The 23,356-nt window shown below is 44.1% G+C and overlaps 1 protein-coding gene across 1 annotated transcript in view; it reads left to right on the plus strand.

Annotated features, from left to right (window-relative positions):
• Positions 1-18,609, plus strand: part of LOC130116924 (neuronal migration protein doublecortin-like) — a 28,994-nt gene extending 10,385 nt beyond the window's left edge. Inside the window, exons 4-7 of the mRNA XM_056285028.1 lie at positions 9,964-10,066; positions 14,246-14,335; positions 18,159-18,259; positions 18,407-18,609. Of these exons, the coding sequence (XP_056141003.1) occupies positions 9,964-10,066; positions 14,246-14,335; positions 18,159-18,259; positions 18,407-18,463 (351 nt within the window). The 3' untranslated portion in view covers positions 18,464-18,609. The remainder of the gene's footprint in view (positions 1-9,963; positions 10,067-14,245; positions 14,336-18,158; positions 18,260-18,406) is intronic.
• The last annotated feature ends 4,747 nt before the right edge of the window (positions 18,610-23,356 follow it).

Genomic DNA, 23,356 nt, shown 5'->3' on the forward strand with positions numbered 1-23,356 from the left:
GCCCTCCCCAGATCGGGGGAGAGGGGGTGGAGCAGTGACCGGAATGGCTCAGAAGAGTGGGGGAATTGGCTGTGTACAATTAGGGAGAAAAAGGGGGGGGGCACATATGTAGATGAAAAGTCAGAAGTCAGGAGATCTTTTCTGAGACACAGTAACCAGGTACATGTCTGCATAACACGAAGGTCCAGAGAAAACTAGATGAAGGAATTATGGCTAACAGTTGGTAACAGTGTTTCATTGTTGAAAACACTGTGGACACAATTCCTCATTCAAACGGCTACCCGCATGCAGACTGCTATCCTTAGTTTCAAAAGGAAAGCTGAATGAAAAGGGTTTGCTTTGATATGCACCACACATGTAGATGTTCCTCTCGAAAGCCGATTAGATCTTACCCGGTGTCTATTTCAAGGAACAGTAGAAGACAAAATGCGATTGTTTACTCTTGCCCTTAGTCAGTAGTGACACAATGAAAGTCCATGAGAATGACCTGTCTGTACATAATGACCTGCTTTGTCCACGGTCTATATGCTAACTCTATCTCATGAAACGCATTTTCCTTCTCTTTGTCTCACCCATCTTTACCACACTGTCCATCAGCCTTTGTCATTGAGGGGACTTTTTAGGTCACTGGCAATTCTGAGTCCATCTGTCTTTCAGAAAGCTCGAAAGCACTTTGGTTCACCCGCTATGGTGTCCGACCAATGTACACAGGACCCAACCCAGTATTGTATTTGATCTTTGCAACTTGTGTTCTGTTGTTAATTTAAATGGGTTGGTGCTCGCAGGTGTGTTAGGGGGGGAAAAAAGTACCAGGATGAGAATAAAGAAAAGCCTAACTGAGTGTTGAAAACTGCCACATTTATACCGCTAATGGCTGGGATATTGAGATATACACCTTGTTCCGTTTAGGCTACTCAGTTTCCATGGCAATATTAGGACTATTCCTTCTATTTCCATTTTCAGAAAAAAATACGGGCAGGATGTGAAGATGCATACAAATAGCTCATCCCCGGATTTCGCCGAGATGAAAGTCGAGGGGACGGTATTCGTCTGGAATCCTGTAAACGTGTCAGCGGTTCCCTCCATTTAGTTGTCAGCTTGCTCAGACACAGATCTGCATCAAGGGGAGCGAAGGGGGGGGGAGAAAAAAAAGGTTGAGAAAATGGTGTGGGAAGCTCATGAAGACATCAGCCTCTTCTGAGCATATAACAAAAGCAGAAGTGCCTTCGGAAACATGAGATCAAGAAGACATGTGAAAGGTAGTGACTCCTCTAGAGTTTCAGCGAGTTTTAAGTACCACTGTAAGACTACACTGGGTAGAACCCACATTAAGGTGCTAGAACAGGCTGCGTCTTGTTCAGTATAATGGGAGTCCACAACAAGAAAGGTGCAGTGTCCTGAACAACCTTGACTTTCCCATTCATGTGCTCAGGTCAGTGCTCTATAGGATGTGTTCAGCCATGGAAAATCCAGGGCATATGTATTTCCCATGAGGAGACACTGAAGGGAAATTTGCGGTTGTGAACACCTTGGCTGTATTTGCTCTACCTGACCGGTAGTGAGCAACAAAGACTTTTATTGAAACAATGCCCAATGATATACAGAGCAGTTTGATCTCATAGAAAATGCAGCGCCTCTTCAATAGCGGCTGTCGAGATCTATTTTTATACTGCCTGAATATACTGTGCTGCAAATATATTTTTAGGGGGTTTTTTTAGTCGTTGATAGAAACGGTAAGGAGAGCAGTTCATTATGTTGGAGCTAGAATCAGCCATGGATGGCTGTAAAAGCCAGTCCTCGAAGTATGGCTTGTATAGTAATTAGGTTGAGGGGAAAAGGGATGTTAGGTAAAGGCCAGCTGGCCTCTAGTAATTGTCTTAAATAAAAGTAACTGTAAGAAGGCAGAGGTGTGCTGGCAGCGGTAGCAGTTGGTCTTGACCATTCACATTTATGAGAGGACATGCCATAACCTGAAGCAAAAGCCCAAGGGGGGCAAGAGAGAGGCAAACGTTAAGTGTGGTTTAATGGGAGATGCGGGGATAAGCTTAATTGCACCAGTACCTGCCTGGAAGGTTGTATCCAGCTTGTTGGTGTATTTTTTTTCTAACTGAGTGATGTTAATGTAGCCAGACTAATTTAGGATGTGGATTAAAACCTCAGGGTCTGAATTTTGGTCTATGTAGCATATTTATTTATTTTTTGCAGCACAATTTCCTTTTGGATGTATGAACATATAGACTCAAAGTGTTTGATTTGGAGACCGAAACGGCTTTTGTCTTTTTTTTAATATATATATATATATATATATATATATATATATATATATATATATATTGAAATTATCTGTTCTATTTTTTCCAATTCTTTCCTGTTATTTGAATTTTTTTTGTTCATTCCCTGTCTTAGATTTATATACTCGACACACTTTAAAAATATTGCTCAAAAGTCGTCCCTAGAGGAATAATTCCTAAATTTTTTATTTGATATTGAGATGTTATATAATTTATAACTACAAGTGGTAACGATTTACTGTATAAGCTGAACAACCACAGTTATACTTCTTCGGCAAATTAGGAGGTGGAGAAAACGTCGGAGCACGTGGGGATATAAACGTCTACATCTGTTTCCTCAATCCTATCTCTTTGATATGGTTAAATGTTCACTAATCCTTGTGTAGGGACCTCTCTGATTAGATTATTCATAACGGGAAGATTGGGGGCCACAATGTGCAAGAAAATCCTCCTTACTGCCATTGTACAATTTCATCTGATTTTTGCTGCTTGGTGATTGATGTGGAAGGTGCTGTGCTCCTTCAGTCTCCCCCCTATTGATATGCTTGCTACAAGGCCTGCATCACGGTCTCTTGGAGGAGGGGAGCTGAAATGAAAAGATGGCTATCTTAATTTTAATCCCCCCCCCCCCAACTTTTTCTTTCTGGTCAGACTTGTGAATTTTTTTCCTGAAAAATGAAAAACCTGCATGCTTGCTATTTAACCCAGAGCATATTGGTTCTGCTCAAGTTTGGTCCTGTGCATAGGATTTCAGTTTTGTATAAACCGGTCTGGCCATTGATCACCAAGTTGTCATGGATTCTGTTTGTAAGGCACAGAAATGTGAGAAATGCCGTGTGCATTTTTAGGGGCTCTTTGTGTGCAGATGCAGGGAGGCTGCAGACTGCAGCTGCTCTGTGGTGGAGGTGATATGGTAGAGGCAATATTGATGCAGCGCCAGCCCCTCCCTGACTCTGCACTGTTCCTCCTCTTCCCATTCCATAGCGATAGCTGCTAGGACTGGTTGCTAGGAGACCACATCCCAGGCACAAAGAGAGCCCAGCTGGTGCGGACTGGTCTGTCACTCACCACATCCTGTAGCGTGTATGGAAGTCAACTGTCTACGCAAGCCTCCGTTGAAAGAATCACCTGTCATGTTTTTTTTTTATATATCTATGTTTCTCCGCAGCTCCATCGCTGTGAACGAGTTCAGAGTGTGCATGTGTGCATGCATGTGTCAGGGCGAGAGACAAAAATGCCAGAGGGTTGGAGGACTTGGTGGGAGATTTAGAGGGCGTTGTGCAACGGTTTATAAAATGGCCACACTCGCGTCTTGCTTGCCACTTTTCCACTGAACATCGACTTTCCCATTCTCTGTCGCCGTGTAGACTTGAAAGACAACCTTCCCTTCTTTCTTTTTGTCATTGAAAAAAAAAATCACGCCCATTTTCCCCTCAAATGCTTGTGCTTTTCAGCTCAGTCTGGAAGGGTGGGGCGAGTGAGGCATCCCCCCCCCCCTTAAAGCAAATTGGGATCATTTAGTATTCACTGATGGAGACTTATTATTCCTTCGACCAAAAAAAAAAAGAGAGTAAATCCTAAATTTACTCTCATCACCTCTAAAGGGCACATTAAATCAGAGATTTTAGTTAATTGCTGGCGGCCATTTTATATTAATCCCTTTTGTTAAAAGTGGTTGACTCGTACAATGGTTCTGATTTTCAATGTATAAGAATTGGATTATCACAACAAGTGCATTTTAAAGAGGTTGTTAACTAATAGATGGTGAACTCACTTGTCATTGCAGCACGTAAAATAGGTCGAAATCTTATAATATTGTGCCAATTGTCTTTTTCTTAAACTATTTTTGATGCTGATGAGAGCAGTGCCTTGTAAGTGACCTTACTAGAGCTTTGCAGACTCATTATTCTGCCATGGTCTAGTTACAAGGTTTGCCAGTCTTTTTAAAATATATTTTTCTGAAAAGAGCCACAAAAGATGATAAATCGATTCTCTGAGAGCTCACGAGTCAAGCACTAAGTCGGTTATTGTCTGACAAAAGATTTTAATTCCGAGCGTATATTCACTTGGCTAGGAGACGGATATAAGCACGGGTTTAGGGCTTTATAACAAATGAGTCCATCAGGTAACGGGGAAAAAAAGCCTGCCTCTCCTTGGTTATCAGTGCTCATGATGTCTGCCTGCTCCTCGCCATGCAGCGGAGGCAGTTGTCATGGCAATAAGCTCTGCAGTGATGATTTCTGTCTATGACAATGGCTGTAATACGCTGAGTATGCTCTTTCCATTTGGTTCTACCTGCCTACTCTCTGCCCCTCACCCTCCGACAACCCACATCTCACACTCGACACGCTTATGCGCACACACTTGCAGAAAATGTGAAAGGGAGGGAGGAACACAGGCTTGCAGACATAACGAGAAGCATCTCAAATAGACATGTTAGCGAAAACACATCCGCTGCCCCCGCTCCCCATCCCCGTCCCTGTTCCTGCGTGTGTACCACATCAACAAGTGAGCACAACCCGGGGACAGTCAGAAACATAATTTAATAAGGCTAAGGCCACATCAGTCAGCTAAATGGCAAGCTGACTTCCTCAATGCGTATGGATGGGGTAGGGGGATTGGAGGCAGGGGGTTTGGGTGCGGAGGATGATATCAGGCACCAGCTGCTCCCTGTGACTGTGCAGATATTGCTGCCTGCCTGACACATCTGTGGACCAACTGCATCCGGTGCACTCCACACTAGCGCTTGGTTAGTGATTGGGGTGCAGAGCTCAGAGCTAGTGAGCAGGGTCATAGTCAGATAAAGAGAGGTCAGTGATTTTAAAAAGAAAAAAAAACACAAAATGCCCCTTATTGGAAGCATAATCTGGAACTGAGGTTTGACACTCCGTGCTGAGTTACAGTGGCTGTCGAAGGGCATTGATTGGACTGAGGGCATTTTCCCCACCCGGGCACTTGACGAATGAGTTCTGAATGACAAGGACTGTCATTATGTGACATGAAAGGTGCTTGTGCTTGGAGCCATCGGTATTTTGTGTATTTTTTTCCCCTCCGATAACGCTCAAACAAAATGGACTTCCCTGCTGTAGTTCCTTTTACAAAATGGATTCCATCTTTAAAGCTAAGGTATTGCTTCAGAGAGGTCGTGCGTGCCTGCTTTCAGGCCATGGTATGAGAAACGGTGTGCCTTTTTGGGAGCTATAACGGCTCTCTTGTATGCAGAGGCCATGTTATTGATCAGGTTTGAGTTTCTGCAGTGGTGGAAGAGTGGGAGTAGCCTCATGGGCATCGCAACAAACTCGGGTTCTAGCTCTGCTTCAGCCTTTTGTCTTTTCAGGAAATTCTCTTGTGTTGTCTTGCGCACAACTTGGTAATGTTGGTCCAAATAACATCCAGTGAAAAGTGACATGATAGTGGGATGGGGATGTCTTGTGTTTTTTTGTTTGTTTCACCTATGCACCCCTCCTTTTAGTTTTAAATTTGGCAACCATGGACTCCATCTTCTTAGGAGCCACATCCTCTTTTAACCTACAAAATAAGCCATGGTAGAAAGTGCTGTGATCTGCACTTTCCCACAGCCCATATCTCATTTTTGGGGCGGCTTTAATATTTTATATGGCAGTTTTAAGTTGTTTCATGATATCATAGCATTCGGAAAGTGTGCCCGTTCAAATTGAAGTAACCGCAATGGAGCCGTTGCTAGACAAGTGCATTCCCTTCACATGTTTCATGCAGCCGCCTGTGCTTCTAGCTGGTTAGATGAGACTTCAAGTTAACAAGAGTCAAAACACTGCTGTTAGACATTAAACGTTACTTCTGCTAAAAGATCAGTTAACACGATTGTGTCTCGGCAGAGGTGCCAAGAGACAGAAGGTACTTTGGGGGTGTCACCAGCTGTTCATTAATTCATGTCTGAGGATCCAAACTGAAACTCTGCTGTAAATGGTGAACAATACAATAAATATGGCCAACGTGTGAGCCATGTTTGGAGGAGGTGGTTGCTAATTACTTAACAGTTTTGGCCCAAGTAGAAAGCACTTGTCTTAAGTATCTGAGCTGAGTTGAAAAACTTCACAGTTTGTTTCTAAGACGACTGATTTGCGTGATTAAACTATACTAAAACCACAGTGGGTAACATGTAGTTGGCATTTACATCTTGAATTACGCAGGAATTCATAGCCCTCACCACTGCTTGAAATTAACACAGAAGTCTCTGAAGCCAGCTGGCACTGGTTGATCCAATTCCTAATGATTGAGGTCATTTGCCCAGACTTGGGTTCTGTTTGTGGTTCTGCATAAATTGTTCCAGCATATGTTCATGCACTTTCACTGTGACATATTACCTCTGTGGATGTATAACTGTGGGAGTTGTTTCTCTTCTTCAGCTTAATCTTCATAGCTGCCTCTAATAGTGGATGTCATACTTTCGGTTATATTACCTGTCTTAGAGGTTATATTTTGCACCTCATTTAGTTTGTACCTGCACCGGCTTTATTTTACGATTGCCTGGGAATCGATGCCATAAAAGGCGAACCATCTAAACTAATGTGCTTCAAACGTTTCTTATGAAGTAAACTGGAAGGATGTGGTTTGACTGCCTTGGAGGGAGGTCATAGAACTTTCCATCAGTTTATGGGGGCACTAATGTCCCCTATATTATATTAGTTGAAGGGGCAGTGCAAAGGAGCACTCCATTATTGAATTTTCCAAACCGCTACTATTACCACTCATGCAGCCTCTGTGGCCATTGGCCGTTGTGCAGAGTTGGGGGTAAAAGAACTTGAATAATTCAGTTGTTGTAATTGTTGGATCCCCATTTCAGATTCTGGTGGTGTTGGTGGTTTGGGGTTGGGGGTGGGGGGTGGTCATGTGGTCCTGACAGCTGGTGAGGCAGAGATTAGGGATGGGCTCGGTTGGACAGAGGGTGGTGGGCACCTGGAGTCTGGGAGGAGCCAGTCTCCTAGCAGGACACCCCAACCCCCAACACACACACGCGCACACATAAAAAGAGAGGGAGGATGGGAGAGAGAGATTTGGACATTGCGTATGTAATGTATATAGGAGCTTAGAAGTGTAACACTGTTTAAGACTGAGCTGAGAAAGAGGAATGCTGTCATGTTTTCTACTATTGTCCTTCCCTTAAACACTGTTACCAGGTGGCTCCGGTTGACTCAAGACTGACCTTTTCAGACAGAAGATGAACTTCCCTTTCCTAAACCTAAACGTTCTGGAGATGGCATGCCCTTTTCTGACCAAAGCCATGGTCCGAAAGGGACTGTGACCTTTCACATTTGAATGTAAATGGACGCAGGACCGAGTTGTTTATCCATAAAAAAGTCTGTCAAATTGTAGATAAAATTCTGGCCCAGAATTTGTCAGGGGGTTGTGGTGAGTTTCAACCCCCAGTATACCTCCAAAAAAGGATTTTCCAGACTTTTACTAACCACATGTATTCAAATGGTTTTCAGATTGAAATAAATATTTAACACTGATGTAAAGATATCGCTTTGGGCTTTTTGTATTGAATTTGCTGTGCGTGTAAACTGTGGGGTTATGCAACGGCGTTTGGGCGCAGTACCAGTTTAAGTTTTGTAAACAATGCATCCTCGTCATCGCAATGCAAAGATCTGTGTTAGTTTATCAATCCCTGTGGGGACATTTCATGTACACTTTACACCCCCCCCACTCCAAAGTGTGAGCCACAGAAAACCACTGCAGCTGGCAGTGATTCAGCATCTTGCTCAGGAAACACCATGAGGGTGAATACTTGCTTTCTTAGGGAAATGAACCCATGTTTTCCATTTTGATAGGTGGGCTCCCTAGACACAGTCCCACCATGCTGCCCATTGTTTCCAAAAGGCAGATTGGACAGCGAAAATACACAAACCTTGAGTGTATTCATCCAGGGAGTTTACAGCTGCCTGTCAGTGGACACTTACCACTCTAATAACCCCATGCTTGCTGAGGCCTCAGCCTTGTAAACATGGACGACCTCCTGCCATGGCCCCCAACCCCAGCTCAACCCATCTCATTACCTAGCAAATGCCACACAGCAGTTATCTTCATGAAAGTAGCTTATGTCTAATATCTGAATGAGGACTCAGAGAGAGAGATACTGTAATTCACGAGGATTGTGCATTAGAGTTTGATTATGGGAGTCAGACCTCCCTCTTCATACCGGCTCTGTGCCACATCTCCTCTCCCCTGCCTTATATCCAGGGAATCTTGTAGGACACAGAGAGGGTACAGCTGTTAGATGCCACGCCAGCGAGTCACCATCGCACACATTTAGCTTGTCTAGCAGTACAGAAAACCAACATGGCAGCTGCTTGGGTGGAGTGATCCAGAATTATCTGCAGCTCATAGTTTGGATGTGTGTCACAAAGGAGGCCATGGTGCATCCTAGCTATTCTGGCGAGCTTCCCAGTAGAGTATAAACTTAAGTACTTTGGTCCAGAGAGGCCAGGGGAGAGTCCTCTTCAGTGCTTCCCCTATATAAACCCAGCAGAGGCAGCCACCTTTGATAGAAGTTACCCCTGCTTGTAGAAACCCTGTATAAAACATGCAAAGGTAAAACAAAGAGAGGAATTGCATATCAACTTGAACATACCTAATGATAGTTCAGTGTTCACATCAGAAACATTTCAGTGTTCATGATAAACTGGCCCGAAAGGCCGCTGGGTCGTGAAACTCTGGTTACCTCTGGCCACACTGCTACAAGAAATTCAGGGGCAACATGGCTCCTTATTCAAATGGCTGTAATAGGCCTAATATAGCTAGTGACAGGGTCTATAGATTGGAGAGCTGAGGAGAAGGAGTGGCCAGAGACATCTGTCCACTAAGTAGGCCATATTGTGACAACAGCTGCTGTAGTGGGAAAAGGCCCTGGAGACGCCGGCCTTAACTAAGTTCAATCATTTATTCATTACAGGGGAGGTGTAACTTTATACTGGCGTTGAGTATAGGTGTCATTGTGTGTGTGTGTGTGCATGCCATAGTGGTTGTGTCTAGTGAAATGCAACTGTAGCCCAAACGTATGTATGTATAACACATAGTTGACCTACTTTTTTTTTGAAGCTCAATACTACCTTTGGTTAATGGACAAAGGATGTGTTTTCCCCAAAAAGACTCTGCTGCTGGTCATCAATATTTAAATTGTATTAGGTGTAACCTAATCATAGGTCTGCCGACTATTTAATTAGGATATCCAGACAATTTCAGAATTCCCTGCTGTATATTTTTTCCCATCATATGTAAATGGTAGTTAACAATGGCTTTTGTTGAAGCTTTAATTTTGTCACACCACTTGCACAACCTCACACTATGCAGCATTTCCAACTAAATACAGTAACTTTTCACCCCAACCAAAGCATGGGGGAACATCATTTTTTAATTCGTCCTAATTAATTAGCCCTGAATCAGCATTTCAAATGCACTTCATTTGAATATGAATAATAATAAAGTAGCGGAAAATGCCCTCTCGGGGCTTGAAAGCGCTTGGTTTCTGTAACTCGTGACTCTTTTGTAAGTCTTTTATCAATGCAATTTAACTTTGTGCATCCAGGAGTAGTCTTTCTCACTGTGGTAATGGTTTGGACGGTCCCTTTACATTTGCGGCCAACTGATGCCAGATTATCCGAGTTTTCAAGCGTTCTCTTTCTGAACTCCACAGGTGACCTGCCTGCAAGATTTCTTCGGTGAAGATGACGTCTTTATTGCATGTGGACCAGAGAAATTCCGTTATGCGCAGGATGATTTCTCTTTGGATGAGAACGGTAAGTTCAAGGACATTAGATCACTCCTCACATCACACTGCACAACTACAACAGTCTAATGACTAAAACTGATTAACTAGTTACCCATTGAGGTTCAGTTAATAAGCAGTTAGCATCCAGGCTCAGGTCCAACCACAATGTCCTGGGTTTGAATCCAGCTCATCAGTGTGTCGCATGTCATACCCTCGCTCCAGTTATTTTTTCTAATTAAGGAGAACTACCCGAAATTATTTTCATAGCAGGTAATTTTTATAAAGACATCAACACAAGCAGTTGTGGGGTTTTTTTGTGCATGTATTCTGTGTAAGCCATTGAGAATCTTTCTATGAAATTATTAATCATATAAGATTGTACAAAATTATTAAAAACACTTCGCTTCCTTTCTTCTCGGTTTAACTGAAAACTGTGTGAAGTATTGCTTAATTCAAAAAGAAAAATTCTACCTTCTCGAGTCAGTCATGGTACATTTTAATCAATACTACCACTGGTACACTAGGATGCTGAGGTTGCTCCACTGTTATTACACACTGTTTATTATGAAAGCACAAGATGGCAGCTTTGAAGCAGTAATTGCAAGTGAAGTCACTTTTACAATGCCAAAATTACACATCTTTCAGTTTGTATTTACTGTTTTTCAGACCAGGAGAGCTCAATTATTACCAGATACCTGTTATAAAAGGCCAGCAACCTGTTCTGAAACGATAACTTTGTGATATTAAGCAATAATTATAGCAATGATACAAACAAGACAGGAATTCATCTTAGTTTTTTTTGGCTAGCACCCGTATGCAGCTATGTCATCATAAACGTCATAGGCGGGAATCAGAAACTTTGTCTTTGGTTGAGATTGATGTTATTGGTTATTTGTCGAGAGCCATTCTAATTAAAGGCATTTAGTGTATGGCCATCCTGTTATAATCATACAAATAACTCACTTCAAGTGTTCTGGAATAGGAGAAAAGTCAAATATTGACATGTTATATTCACATTTGACAAGACAGTGTTTCTCAGTTCAGAGAAATGGACTTGTGGACTTGTAGTAGGCTTACGACCATGTACCCCGGGGCGCTCTGTGAGGGGTACTGCGGGAGTATGGGGTACCAAGGCAGTTGATGCGAGCCATCGGGTCCTTGTATAACCAAAGTGAGAGCTGTGTCCGCATTCTCGGCACAAAATCAAACATGTTTTGGTGGGTGTCCGACTCCGCCAAGGTTGTCCCTTGTCTCCGATTCTGTTTGTGATATTCATGGAGAGGATCTCAAGGCGCAACCAAGGTGAGGAGTGTGTCTGTTTTGGGAACCTCAGAATTGCATCTCTGCTCTTCGCAGATGATGTGGTTTTGTTGGCTTCATCAGAACAAGACCCCCAGTGCACACTGAGGCGCTTTGCAGCTGAGTGTGAAATGGCCGGGATTAGAGTCAGTACCTCCAAGGCCATGGTTCTCTACCAGAAAATGGTGGCTTGCTCCCTCTGGGTTGGGGATGAGTTGTTGCCTCAAGTGAAGGAGTTCAAGTATCTCAGGGTCTTGTTCACAAGTGAGTGTAGGATGGAGCGGGAGATTGACAGGCGGATTGGTGCAGCATCAGCAATAATGCGGATGTTGTACCGGACCGTTGTTGTGGAAAGGGAGCTGAGCCAGAAGGCAAAGCTCTCAATTTACCAGTCAGCCTTCGTTCCAACCCTCACTTATGGTCATGAGCTTTGGGTAGTGACCGAAAGGGTGAGATTGCGGATACAAGTGGCTGAAATTAGTTTCTTCCATAGGGTGTCTGGGTTCAGCCTTAGAGATGGGGTGAGGAGCTCGGACATCCGGCGGGACCTCGGAGTAGAGCTGCTGCTCCTTCATGTTGAAAGGAGCCAGTTGAGATAATTCAGGCATCTGATTAGGATGCCTCCTGGATGCCTTCCTTTGGAGGTTTTTTGGGCACGTCCAACTCGGGGGAGACCCCGGGGTAGACCCAGAACTTGCTGGAGAGACTAGATACCCAATCTGGCCTGGGAAGGTCTTGGGATCCCCCAGGAGGAGCTGGAGGGCATTGCTGGGGAGAGGGACGTCTGGAGTTCCCTACTTAGCTTGCTGACACCGCGACCTGACCCTAGAGAAGCAGCTGATGATGAGATGAGAGATGAGAAATAAGTTTGCTTACTAAGTATTATGAAAACTCGTGACACTAAACCCAAAGCTTAGATCCTGGTTTCTGACTTGCGTATCCAATTTATATCAAGTTTACAGTATATAATTGATACGTTTAAGATGTAGTTCATTTGGTGCTGTTTTAACAGAAAACACTGGTCTGTCAGGGGTCTCTCTTTGAATTTTGTTTGTAAGGAACAGATGTTTTTGTAGCGAACGGCTCATTGTTTATAGTGAGAAGATATGTATGTCTGTAAGGATGGGGGGGGGGGATTTGTGGGAGGGAGAGAGAAAAAGAAAAGACTGTTATCTGCAGCCAGCAGCAGGGATAGGGAGAGGTTTTGCAGCAGCCATTAATCTAGGTGGTGATAGGTTTGGGCCAGTTGATCCAGTGGTGCTGATAGGGTTAAGTAGTACAGGAGACGAGATGTAAAACGTCTCCTCTCACTGAGCCTCTCTGTTTCCCGTGGAGCTGAAAATGTTATTTTTAATGACGCAATCCGCTGCGTTTTCGCTCCACTATTGTCCCCTGCCTCCGCGTTGTACTTCCAACGCGCCGAACATATCGTGAATAAGAATGTCTCCTACACATTAAACATCTTCTGCAAAGGGCTGATTTGTCATTTGCAGCGCCTTTGCCGCCTCCCTGACTCCCTCCCTTTCAGTTTCTAAGTGGGTCTGGGGAGGATGGAGATGCCCAAGTCCCTATAACGATCCAGCCCCTTTCCTTATAGCCTAGTAGCCCAGTGGAACCAAACCTAAATTGGTCCACGTGGTCTATAATAACCCAAGGTCAGCAGGGTGATGCCGAACAAACTGGCATCAAGTCTAGAGCACAGGGCTGCCACTGAGCTGGCCTAGTTTGGGTGGACAGGGAAAGACTTTGCCATGCCGTACGGACATTATTACACAGGCAGCTCCTTTGTAATGGCGGTCACTCCCCATGCCTCGCAGTCAAATTCTTTTGTTTTTGAATGGCAAGTCTAAAAATAAATTTCAGTTCCTTTTGCTGAATTTTCACACCCTATACATGCAGGAGAATATAGATAAACGCACTTGGTAAAGAAAAAGAAAAAAAGCAAGTCTGGAGGTTTGTTCATATTGTATGTTCTGCTCGTTTCTACATTAAGAGCGGCGCTTAAAGTGGAGCAGTGTTCTGCACACACAGACCCCGGGCCACTCAGCAGGGATTGTACTGAGCAGACTAGACAAGCCGTCAGTCTGAAGTGTATTCGAAAGCAGGGTGACGTGCCGCACAAACAACGACGCCTGAGTGTGCGTGTCTGTCTGATTCCACCAGTGTGTGAAGGTTAAGAGAGGGAAGAAAGACTCTGTGAGGTCTCGGGGGACGGAGGGAGGACAGATAGTATAATTAGCCGAGAGAGAGACGGAGGGAGAGCGAGAGAGAGAGTACAAACGGAGGGTAAAAATGGGGAGGGAGGGGTAAAGATGTCTGGGTTCTGTCTACCCTGATTAATACAGTGACCCAGAATAAACTACACCGCAGCATACATTTTTGCATGCGGTACACACCAGTTCGCCGCCACACATTTGCATTGAATCGACTGGCCGCCGATCAAAAGACTGTGGGAGACAAATGTAGAAAAATCAAGGGAAATAAAACCGGGGGGAGTGGAATAGGGCATCAAAACTATGAACGACAACGATCGCATGGCTTTAATACCGGAACAGGGCTGTGATGTGCACTGTTCCCAGCAAGCAGTGCAGTGCAGCATAGAGCAAGAATGAAGCTTATTGCTGCAGACATATCTTTGTACAGTTTTGCCATGAATTAGAGTGATCAGCTCTCATCAGTCTCTTTACTGAGAACGAAATTTTATGACGGCCTGTGAAAATGTCTTTTTTCTTTCATATCCAATCATTTTGATTACAATTATTTTGATTAACTATGTGTTTTGGACAGGAATGTGCCAGCCACACACAGCTCCTCACATGGGAAGTGCAACAAAACCGCTTTCTTTTTCTTGTAACTGTGTGTGTGTGTGTGTGTGTGTGTGTGTGTGTGTGTGTCTTTCTCTCCACAGAGTGCAGGGTGATGAAGGGACCCAAAGCTCAGAGGAATTCAGCCAAAAGTCCCGGCCCGGTCAGGCGCAGCAAGTCTCCCACTGAATCGAGTGAGCCCATGATTATCTGAAAGCACACTTGCTTGTCTTCTCGTTGACGACAAACGGGCGTTCGCTTAGTTCTGTCATTCAAATCAACGAACATCGCTCCGACACAACAAACTGGGCGTGTGCAATGCTCGGGGTTTTAATGCTCTTTTATGTGATATAAATATATAATATATAAATCTGTGCACATGTACGTAGGAATTTTAGTGAAAATGTCGAGCTGATTTTTTTTGCAGGTTCGAGTCCGTCACTGAGAGGCTGAATTCAGAAAGACACATTTCACATCTGCGGGGGAGCAATCAAAAACAAAGTGCACACACTGCGTCTCACAAGATAATTACATTATCTTACATTTGAAAGGTGATAAGTCTAACTTTGGGGCATCGCACTAGTTTTACCTATCCATTTTTGCTGTTCATATCCGACATCAGTCAAAGTAGCACATAGTCAATTTAATGGGTATATGATTTTTTTTTTCAATTGATCAATTTGCATGGTATGTGATTTTGCTCTTTTTTTGTTCTTTTCTTGTTTTTCTAATTTAATTTTTTTTTCTCGCACATTTGTTTACATCTCTAATCGGACTTGGACAGTCTGGGATTCGACAAAAGGGTGGAGTAGGAGCTTAAAGCTTGCTTCTTTTTATTGTTGTTGGTCTGTGCACGGGGCCCACGAAGTAAACCGTTCACTGGGGGTCCAGGGGACAGCGACCCCTAATCCCAGCACAACGCCTCATAAAGGCCCAGTACACACAGCAGAATGGGGACGCCTGAAATCCCGTCTGTGTTTATTGAGGGTAATCTAAAGAGATTAAGGACCCCAAAATGTTATTACTGCAGATGCATTAGTCATTTCATTTACATCAGTTGGAAGATGAAAGGCAAACAAAGGTGGCGGAGGGCCATAAACACCTCTCGGATGTTTGTCTGTTAACATCTGCCATGTTGCCCACTTTTTATTTATGAGCTGGGACTGACAGACATACCGCAGGGAGAAGAAATGCACCAACTAACTAAACTGCTTATTTCTTGTTTTAGTTCAGTTTGACTGGAACGAGATGTAGAGATTTTTAATCAAATTAACTCATAATTTGAAGAGAGCAAGGAATGGACAGGGTGATGGTCAAGGCTGCTGGGGGTGCTGAAGCAACCAGTGTGGCATGGACTGGAGTGAGGGGGGGGGGGCCATGACCCAAAAGGTGTTCTATCATGTGTACATGCAAATGATTTTACTTTGACCTTTGGGCAGTTGGCTGGCAGTGGGTTGCTCCCCTATCCCGATATATAAGTTTCACTCCACTCCACATCCTGTGTGGCAGGGACCTTTGTCCTTGCAGGACCTGCTGACTGACTTTCTCCTTTAATACTTATGCAAATACTCATGGGAGATGGCCTGGCCTTTAGGATGGCAGACTGAAGGGCCAAGCAGCTGCTGGGGCCATAATATAGAAAGCATTAACCACCCCCGCATTGACAGGGGGTCCATAGCGCTGCCAAGGCCAGTAAGGTGACAGTGTCTTCCCAGAGGATGCTGTTTGAGTTGTCTCACAGGGCTAAGTTGTCTGGGAATGGAAATGGGAAATAGTGGTGGAAAGAGTTTACCAAACAAAAGGTCATTTAAAACAGTTTTCACACTTTTTGCCCCTATTTAAACACTTAGACTGCCCCTCATTATCATAAGCAGAGGAACAAAACATCACACAAGAGTGGGATCTCAGTTATTTCACAACACATTTGATTTTTAAGTACTTTATCTGGTTGCTGAAGTTTTGGTATAAGAAAAGTCATCTTTCATTGTCTAATAAAAGCAGGTGTATGTACCCACACTTATGTTTTAAACTGGAATCATTGCTGCTTTTTTGGCATTTTGTCTTTTTTTTCCCATCATGTTTATTTTTTAAAATAAAAGCCATATATTTATACAACGTGTGCATGTTTCCACTCAACCCTTTTCTGACCTTCTTTTAAACAATCGTCTCATTTGTTTTTAAACCTCAGCTACACTACAAACTGTTGGTACTTCTAGTTCTGAACCCCAAAATACCTGCAGCTGAACCAGAGAGAAAAAATAAATAAATAATATATTTTTAAAAAATCCTCCTTCCACAAGAAGTCATACCTGCAAGTGATGCCCACTTGAGAGGATGGAGAATGACCTCAGATCTCCACCTGTCAGTCCTGGCTAAGAAACAAGTCTAAGTAAACTAAATGGCAGGAGACAAACCAATGCATTCTAGTCTCCCTTGTGCCTGGTTGTATCTCCTGGCCTCTACCAGCCACCTCAAGTGCACCACCGCTCTTTGAAAAGCTGAAAGGCAAGTGTGCTTGGCAAGGCATCGAGGGTGTAAGAGCCCACGTTTGGTTGGAGAGCAGCCACAATGCTAGAAAATAGAGCGTTTTACTAAACCAGCTGCAGAACAAGAAGTTTCCACCTGCAGATCCAGAAATCAGACGCACGGTAATGGAGCTCCTCCTATGACAATTTTGGAGGAGATTTTGCTGCTAACAATGTGGTTTCGATTGGGCTTAGACCTTGCCTGGGCATTACAATTAAGTTAAACCATGTTAGGATGTCGAGATACAGTGTTAATCTGCAAAATCAATCTCCAAATTACAATGATGCAAACTTTATAAATCGTTTGTAAGTGGTTGCTAACTACTTTATTAGTGGTCAACAGGGAATTCATGTATTAGGTCGGTATTAAGTTGCTAACAAAAAAAAACTTTGGGGTTTTCATAAGGAGCCTGCAGGGTCGGTCTCCATCGAAATTCTCTTCAAAACCACGGGATTAGATGAAGACGGTAAAATCATTAAATGGCTCACTAACCTTAATCCTGAACCGAAGCTCTGTAACTCGTAGTTGGAGACTAGTATTGATAAAACGTGGGTCCTGAACCTGGCAACTCAAAAAGTATTGAGTTGTAACATTTTGTTACTGGTTTGTAATGCATTAAAATGAGTTAATATCCATTTATAAAGTAATTAGTAACACTTATAAACCCTTTATAAAATGTGCTTTATTGTAAAATGGAACCCAAATCCGTGTCACATGAGCTGCCCCAAATTTTGGTGTCTTGGTGAGATGACGAATCTCTGTCCTCTTAGTTGGCGGGCTTGGAGAGTATTATTTATGTTTAAAATTATTCATTTTTAGATCATAGGGATAGTAATTTCAAATTAATTTCTAGGCTAATTTATTTGTTTGAAGAAGTTTTATTTTCTTGGAAATGCTATTTCATTCTGAATCCCAACTCATTAGTCTGGTTTAGTTGGCGGTGCCGTTTGTTGAGATGAACTTGGTGGCATTAGTCCTGGTTAACAACAAAGCGTCTTGCACACTGTGTTTTCAATGCCCATTGGCACAAAGTTACACTGGCCATCTGGCTCATGGGCTTTGAAAATCTTTTTATCTGTTATACACAAAAAGTCTTTAAAACATTTAGCTCACAATGTACATCACATCACACCACTGAGATGTAAACACAATGTGCCACACAGGAGGGATCCTAGCAACCTGGCAGGATGGAGAGAAGTGAATAAAATGTCATCTAGTAGAGAGGAACAAACAGTCTAGTCAGCCACCTAGATCCCCCCCACACACACACACACAAACAAAACTGTCTGCATTGCTGCCAAGTGAGGCCATGGCTCAGGGATGACTTACCTCTAATGCCAAGGAAAGGTTGCAGGCTTCTCTTAACATACTGGCTAATCCACACCCTTCTTTGTTTACCTCTTGTTCTCTCTCTCTCTCCTTCCCCTCTGTCAACTTCTCTCCCTTCCCTCCCCTTCTCCCTCTTTTTCTTCTTTGTATGGGCTCTTGCAGCCAATGGGACAGGCTCCAGCAGCCAGCTCTCCACCCCAATATCCAAGCATTCCCCCACTTCTTCCACCCCTACAAGCCCAGGCCTCAGCCGCAAGCAAAAGGTACCTATACCTCACCGACGCCGACCCTCTCCCCCGCTCCTACCCTTCCATCTTCCACCACCCGCCTCCTCACTCTTCTGCTCAATCCTGTTATGCCCCCAAAACGCACGGTTATAAATGTGACTTTTGCTCCCTCCGTCTCTGTAGGATCTGTACCTGCCCTTATCTCTGGAGGATGACGATTCTCTCGGTGAATCCATGTAGACTCTCCTCGCAGCTGAAGCCTGCCTCCTTTGGGCCTGACAGGCAGAAGTATTTACCTCTGCTGCGTGCCCCCCCCCCTTCACTAACAGTGCCACCTATCGTCTAGGAGGATCACTCTCGTCTCTCTATGAAGGCCTTAGCCACCAGGGCTATGTCACCATTTGCTGCTTGAGAATTACACAGGCAAACCTCTTTAAAATCCCTTTGTGGCAAAAAAAAAAAAAGGAGTTTGAACAGCAGTATTGTCAGTCGGCATTGCTCTACAACACGTGAAAGTAAGCTGCTGTTTTAAGAGAGCACAAAAATTCACCACTAATACAGGTCCAATGATGAGATTTTCTTTTGTTACTTTCTTCGCAATATCCGCAGAACAATTCCAGGCAGCAAATGGAACTTTTTTTTGGGGTGTACTGGTCAGAACTGACTCAAGTTTTGAATCACTTGTATTCACAATGTTGCTTTGTTTCCTCCTGTCTTTCTGCCCTAGGGTGTAAGGTGTGAATAGTAATGGTACCTTCTTTTTTTTTTGGGGAAGACCGCTAAGTTGGGGAAGGTCTTTCTCATCTGCTGTAAATACTGTGTATAGCTATCATAACATCGTCGCCCAGTGTCCACAACTGTTCTTCCATAGCATCAGTACAATGTCTGTCTAACGGTCACTCAGCATTATACAGGGTATTGTCAAAATAAAAGAAAAACCAAAATGAAGCCCCACCACACTTGGGTTGATGTGTGGATTGCATTTCCTGGCATGGACTTTACGCAGTGATCCCAAACACGGGTGAGCAAACTCGTATTACTACTAATATATCGATCCCCGCTTATTACCAGCATCATTTAATGCATTTCTTGGTGGATGGATTTTTCCCCCACCATATTTTGTGCCCTTTTTGACCTATAAGGCACCAATGATTAACAAATATTGAGCCTGGCGTGGTTGCTATCCCATAAGCCAATGCCTTCGCAGTATGAACGTACGCTCCCTATTGAACAAACAGCCAGGCGACTGCTATGCTGCATGTAAAAATGCCCCCCCCCCCCCCCAAAACCATCAGGAACATGGAATGCCACCATGTTGTGTGAAAGGAATTATTAGTACTGACGTTTCAATCCCACATCACCGTTTGGGAAAACTTGATATTGGTGTTTCCTCTATTTTGACCCTATGCATACATACATAATAGGCTATACATGGTACGTATATACCCAATGTACTTTAGGTTTTTCACATTCTGCAGTGCATGGTAGTATTAAATGGTTGTTAAACCACAGGCATGTAATAAGCTGAATTGGAAGACCTTATAGTGTGGAAAAATAACCAAAGGCCAAGGATTTGACCCCTTTGGAAACAAACACATGTGCATCCATGAATTGACTGAGGCTGAATAAATCTTATCGAGGCTAAATAAGCCTCATGTCCCTTCTGCTCTTTGTAACGGATTCTACCGAGGCTAGCGGCGCAATAGGTTTATTATATCTCGCAAAATATGAGTAAAATCCAGAGAGAAAAGTGTCAAAGCCAAAGTATGTACTGGGATGAGAGATATAGAGATGGGGAAAAGTATGTAATTTTATTATTTGTAATGTTCTGTAAATGCTCTGGCGGAAACACATGGCGATTTATGCATGTTACTCGCGTCGAAAATAGCATCAGACTAGACCACAGTCACCCATAGCAGTTAGATTTTTCTAGCAGGATCCTAAACAGTAGTGAGGCTTCTCATATTTTGCATGGCTCAACATAGCGCTTCGAGACCACAGTTTTCAGATAGAGGGACGCGGGGAAAACGAAGGCTGTCTCAATCTACGTGCAGGTTGTAAAATCTTGTAAACTTTTGAAACTTATAAAGGGGGTGACCCGTTTTGAGATTTTTTTCTCCAGATCTTCTCTCCGTCAAATGAACCGTCACAACGAGGAGTGGTACTTTTAATCTAGCCTCTTTTGTTCTGCATATTTTTTTGATCATTTCCCCCATGCCAATAGTTTCGATGCGCGTCTCACTCGTCTGCAGGGAGGGCTTTCTCAGATTTTTTTTTTTTAGCAGGGGGTCAAGCCTGAGATGTGGACTACATGAAAGCACAAGGCAGGGAGCTACTTCTCATCACACTGGCCGTCATGCGCTGTCTTCTCAACGCAGATGACAAAACGCATCAACTACCGCTATTTTTTCTTTCCCCAAAAATTTTACGATTAGAAAACGTTGCACGCTTTGCATACTTTAAAATGACATCTATGCATTTGGATTTTCTCAGAACAACACACCAATGAAAGCCACTTCTCTTCTTCAAGGGATCCCCACTGACATAAGATAGCCTAAAGGGAGGGGAACCACTAAGTTCAGTTGCAATGATGAATTTTGCTTCGGTTATTCCATCGTGGTGCTGCAACAGTCTGAAGGTCATGATATATGTCTGGTGACCCCCCCCCCCCACTGTTTGGAGAAGCTTTGACTTGCTGGGCCCATTAGCTAAATTTGACCCATACAAGAGTCATCAGGGTCTGTCAGTTGCACCCGTCTCCTGCAGGGAAACACTACGATGCCAGAACAGCGGCTAACATCAGCTAACCCAACAGCAGGGCCCACTCTCACCTTACGGGAATCAGCTTTTGTACAAAACACCCATTTGTAGTCATTTTTAAAAAAAACAAAAACAAACAAAAAAAAAGTTTAAAAAAATCAGCTCTGTATAACCTCACAAGCTGTTCGATATCTTGTCTCTTTTCCCCTAAATTTTCTACTGCTTCTAACAGCTCTACAGTGTTTAACAAACATTAACGGTAAATGTCAGTCGTTTTGTGTGACCCCCCTCCCCTACCGCCGCCATGTAAGATGGATGGTGTAAAATCTTAATTCATCACCTACAGTGGTGCCTTTTTTTTTAGATGACTGTCTTTTGATAAAACATGAAATGGGAAAAAAAACTTAAAGACGTGTTATTTGTTAGGAAACTGTTTGTAAAACATTTTTTCAGTGTCTTGAATGAGGAGAGCTCCCTTCATACTTTGTTTTGTAGAGTTACGGGACACTTTATCTCAGTGTGAAACCTGCTCCCTTCCTGTCCTCTCACATACAGTACAGCACCATGTTCGCATTTTTCCGTTGAATGAATGACATTTTTCCTTGGGAATTTACGATGTCTTTTTTTAAGTGGTATTTTGCAATGTCACAGTGGCTTGTTTCAGTGCTTCATGTATTAACCGGTTAATCCTTTTGCAATTAAAACAGTTGTACTTCACCTCTGCCTTTAGAATTCTTTCCAATAATAACCAGCTCAGTTTTGCCATTGCTCGTCCATGGTTCATGCCTTATATTTGTGTTTCTTTGTTACATATCTAATGATTCAGATACAAAAAACAAATTCATAAGTTGAGCTGTTTTTGCAGAGGAGCAGCTCAGATGGTGTGTGTGTGTGTGTGTGTGTGTGTGTGTATGTGTGAGGAAGATCCTTAAGATCAGCTGGGAGGATAAGCACACTATCTTCACCGGCCTTGAGGAGGCCAACATGCCTACTATAACCGCCATCATCGCACACGTCCTCTGCATGTCTGACTCTCGCCTCCTGAAACAAGTCCTTCACTCTCAGCTCGTGACAGGACGCCATGTCCCTGGAGGACAAAGGAAGCGACATAAAGATAACATCAAGGCCCACATCAAGAGGTTTGGCCTCGACCTCCAGAAAACATGGAGGCCTGGAAACTGGTTGTCCGTGAGGGTGCTGGGCGCTCCAACCATGACCTCCACTGTGCCGCTGAAAACAAGCACGGACTCAGAAAGGAGCAAAGGCCCAAACCACATCCTCAACCGCTGCTTCACACCCTTGTGCACATTGACCCAAAATATGTGGCTCCAGGATCGGCCTCTACGCCGACCTGAAGACCCAGAAGGACCCAGAGGGAGGACGGACAGTCAACCGTGAGTGACTGCCGATGATGATGATGATGATGTTGTTGTTTGTGTGTTTGTGTGTGTGTGTCTTAGATTTCCCCCCCTTCTCCCCAATTATATCCGGTCAATCACCCGACTCACTGCTCCACCCACTGCTGAGCCGGGGAGGGCTGCAGACACCATACGCCTTCCCTAATACATGTGGGGTCGCGAGCCGCTTATATTTCACCTGACAGTGAGGAGTTTCGCCAGGGGGACGTAGCGCGTGGGAGGATCATACTATGCCCCCAAGTTCCCCCTCCCCCCCAAACAGGCACCCCGACCGACCAGAGGAGGCGTTAGTGCAGCGACCAGGACACATACCCACATCTGGCTTCCCACCCGCAGACACCGGCAATTGCGTCTGTAGCGACGCCCGACCAAGCCGGAGGTAACAGGAGGATTCGATCCGACGATCCGTGTTGGTAGGCAGCAACAGACCGCCATGCTGCCCGGACGCCCCTGTGTGTGTGTTCGGTTCAGGTAAACGTTCCACATCCTCAAGTTCATGGGAACTGGGAGTCTCTTTTGTAAAGGTTTATTTATGCTGTTGATTAGCAAAATATTTGAACTGAAATGCCGCATTGAAAGCTTACAGGTCGTTTCAAACTTAAGCTTCCGCTTCCGGTGTGGGAAGATGGTGGCGCGAACTTAAATTTGCGGGCCTCACCCATTATCGTCCACGCAGTGCCTTTGTCCACGTCTTCGTGTGACGGCTGGGAGAGCTCGGTCTGCTGCGTCCAGTGGGTCCAGCCCGTGCAGACGGGCAGTTCCGGAACGCCGAGGGCGGTCTGGCGGCAGCCTCGCCTAGCCTTGGCTGTGTTTTTGGCGTCGTCGTGTGGAGTGCGGGAGGTGTGTCGAAGGTGTCTGGCTGGTGTTTTGTTTGTTGTTTTAAAATGAACGGACCGAGACCTTTTCTAAAGTCACGCCGAAGCTTTTATTATCCCACACGCCACACTCCGTGTTC

This window comes from Lampris incognitus, chromosome 8 (assembly GCF_029633865.1).
Source record: "Lampris incognitus isolate fLamInc1 chromosome 8, fLamInc1.hap2, whole genome shotgun sequence".
Taxonomy (NCBI): Eukaryota; Metazoa; Chordata; class Actinopteri; order Lampriformes; family Lampridae; genus Lampris; species Lampris incognitus.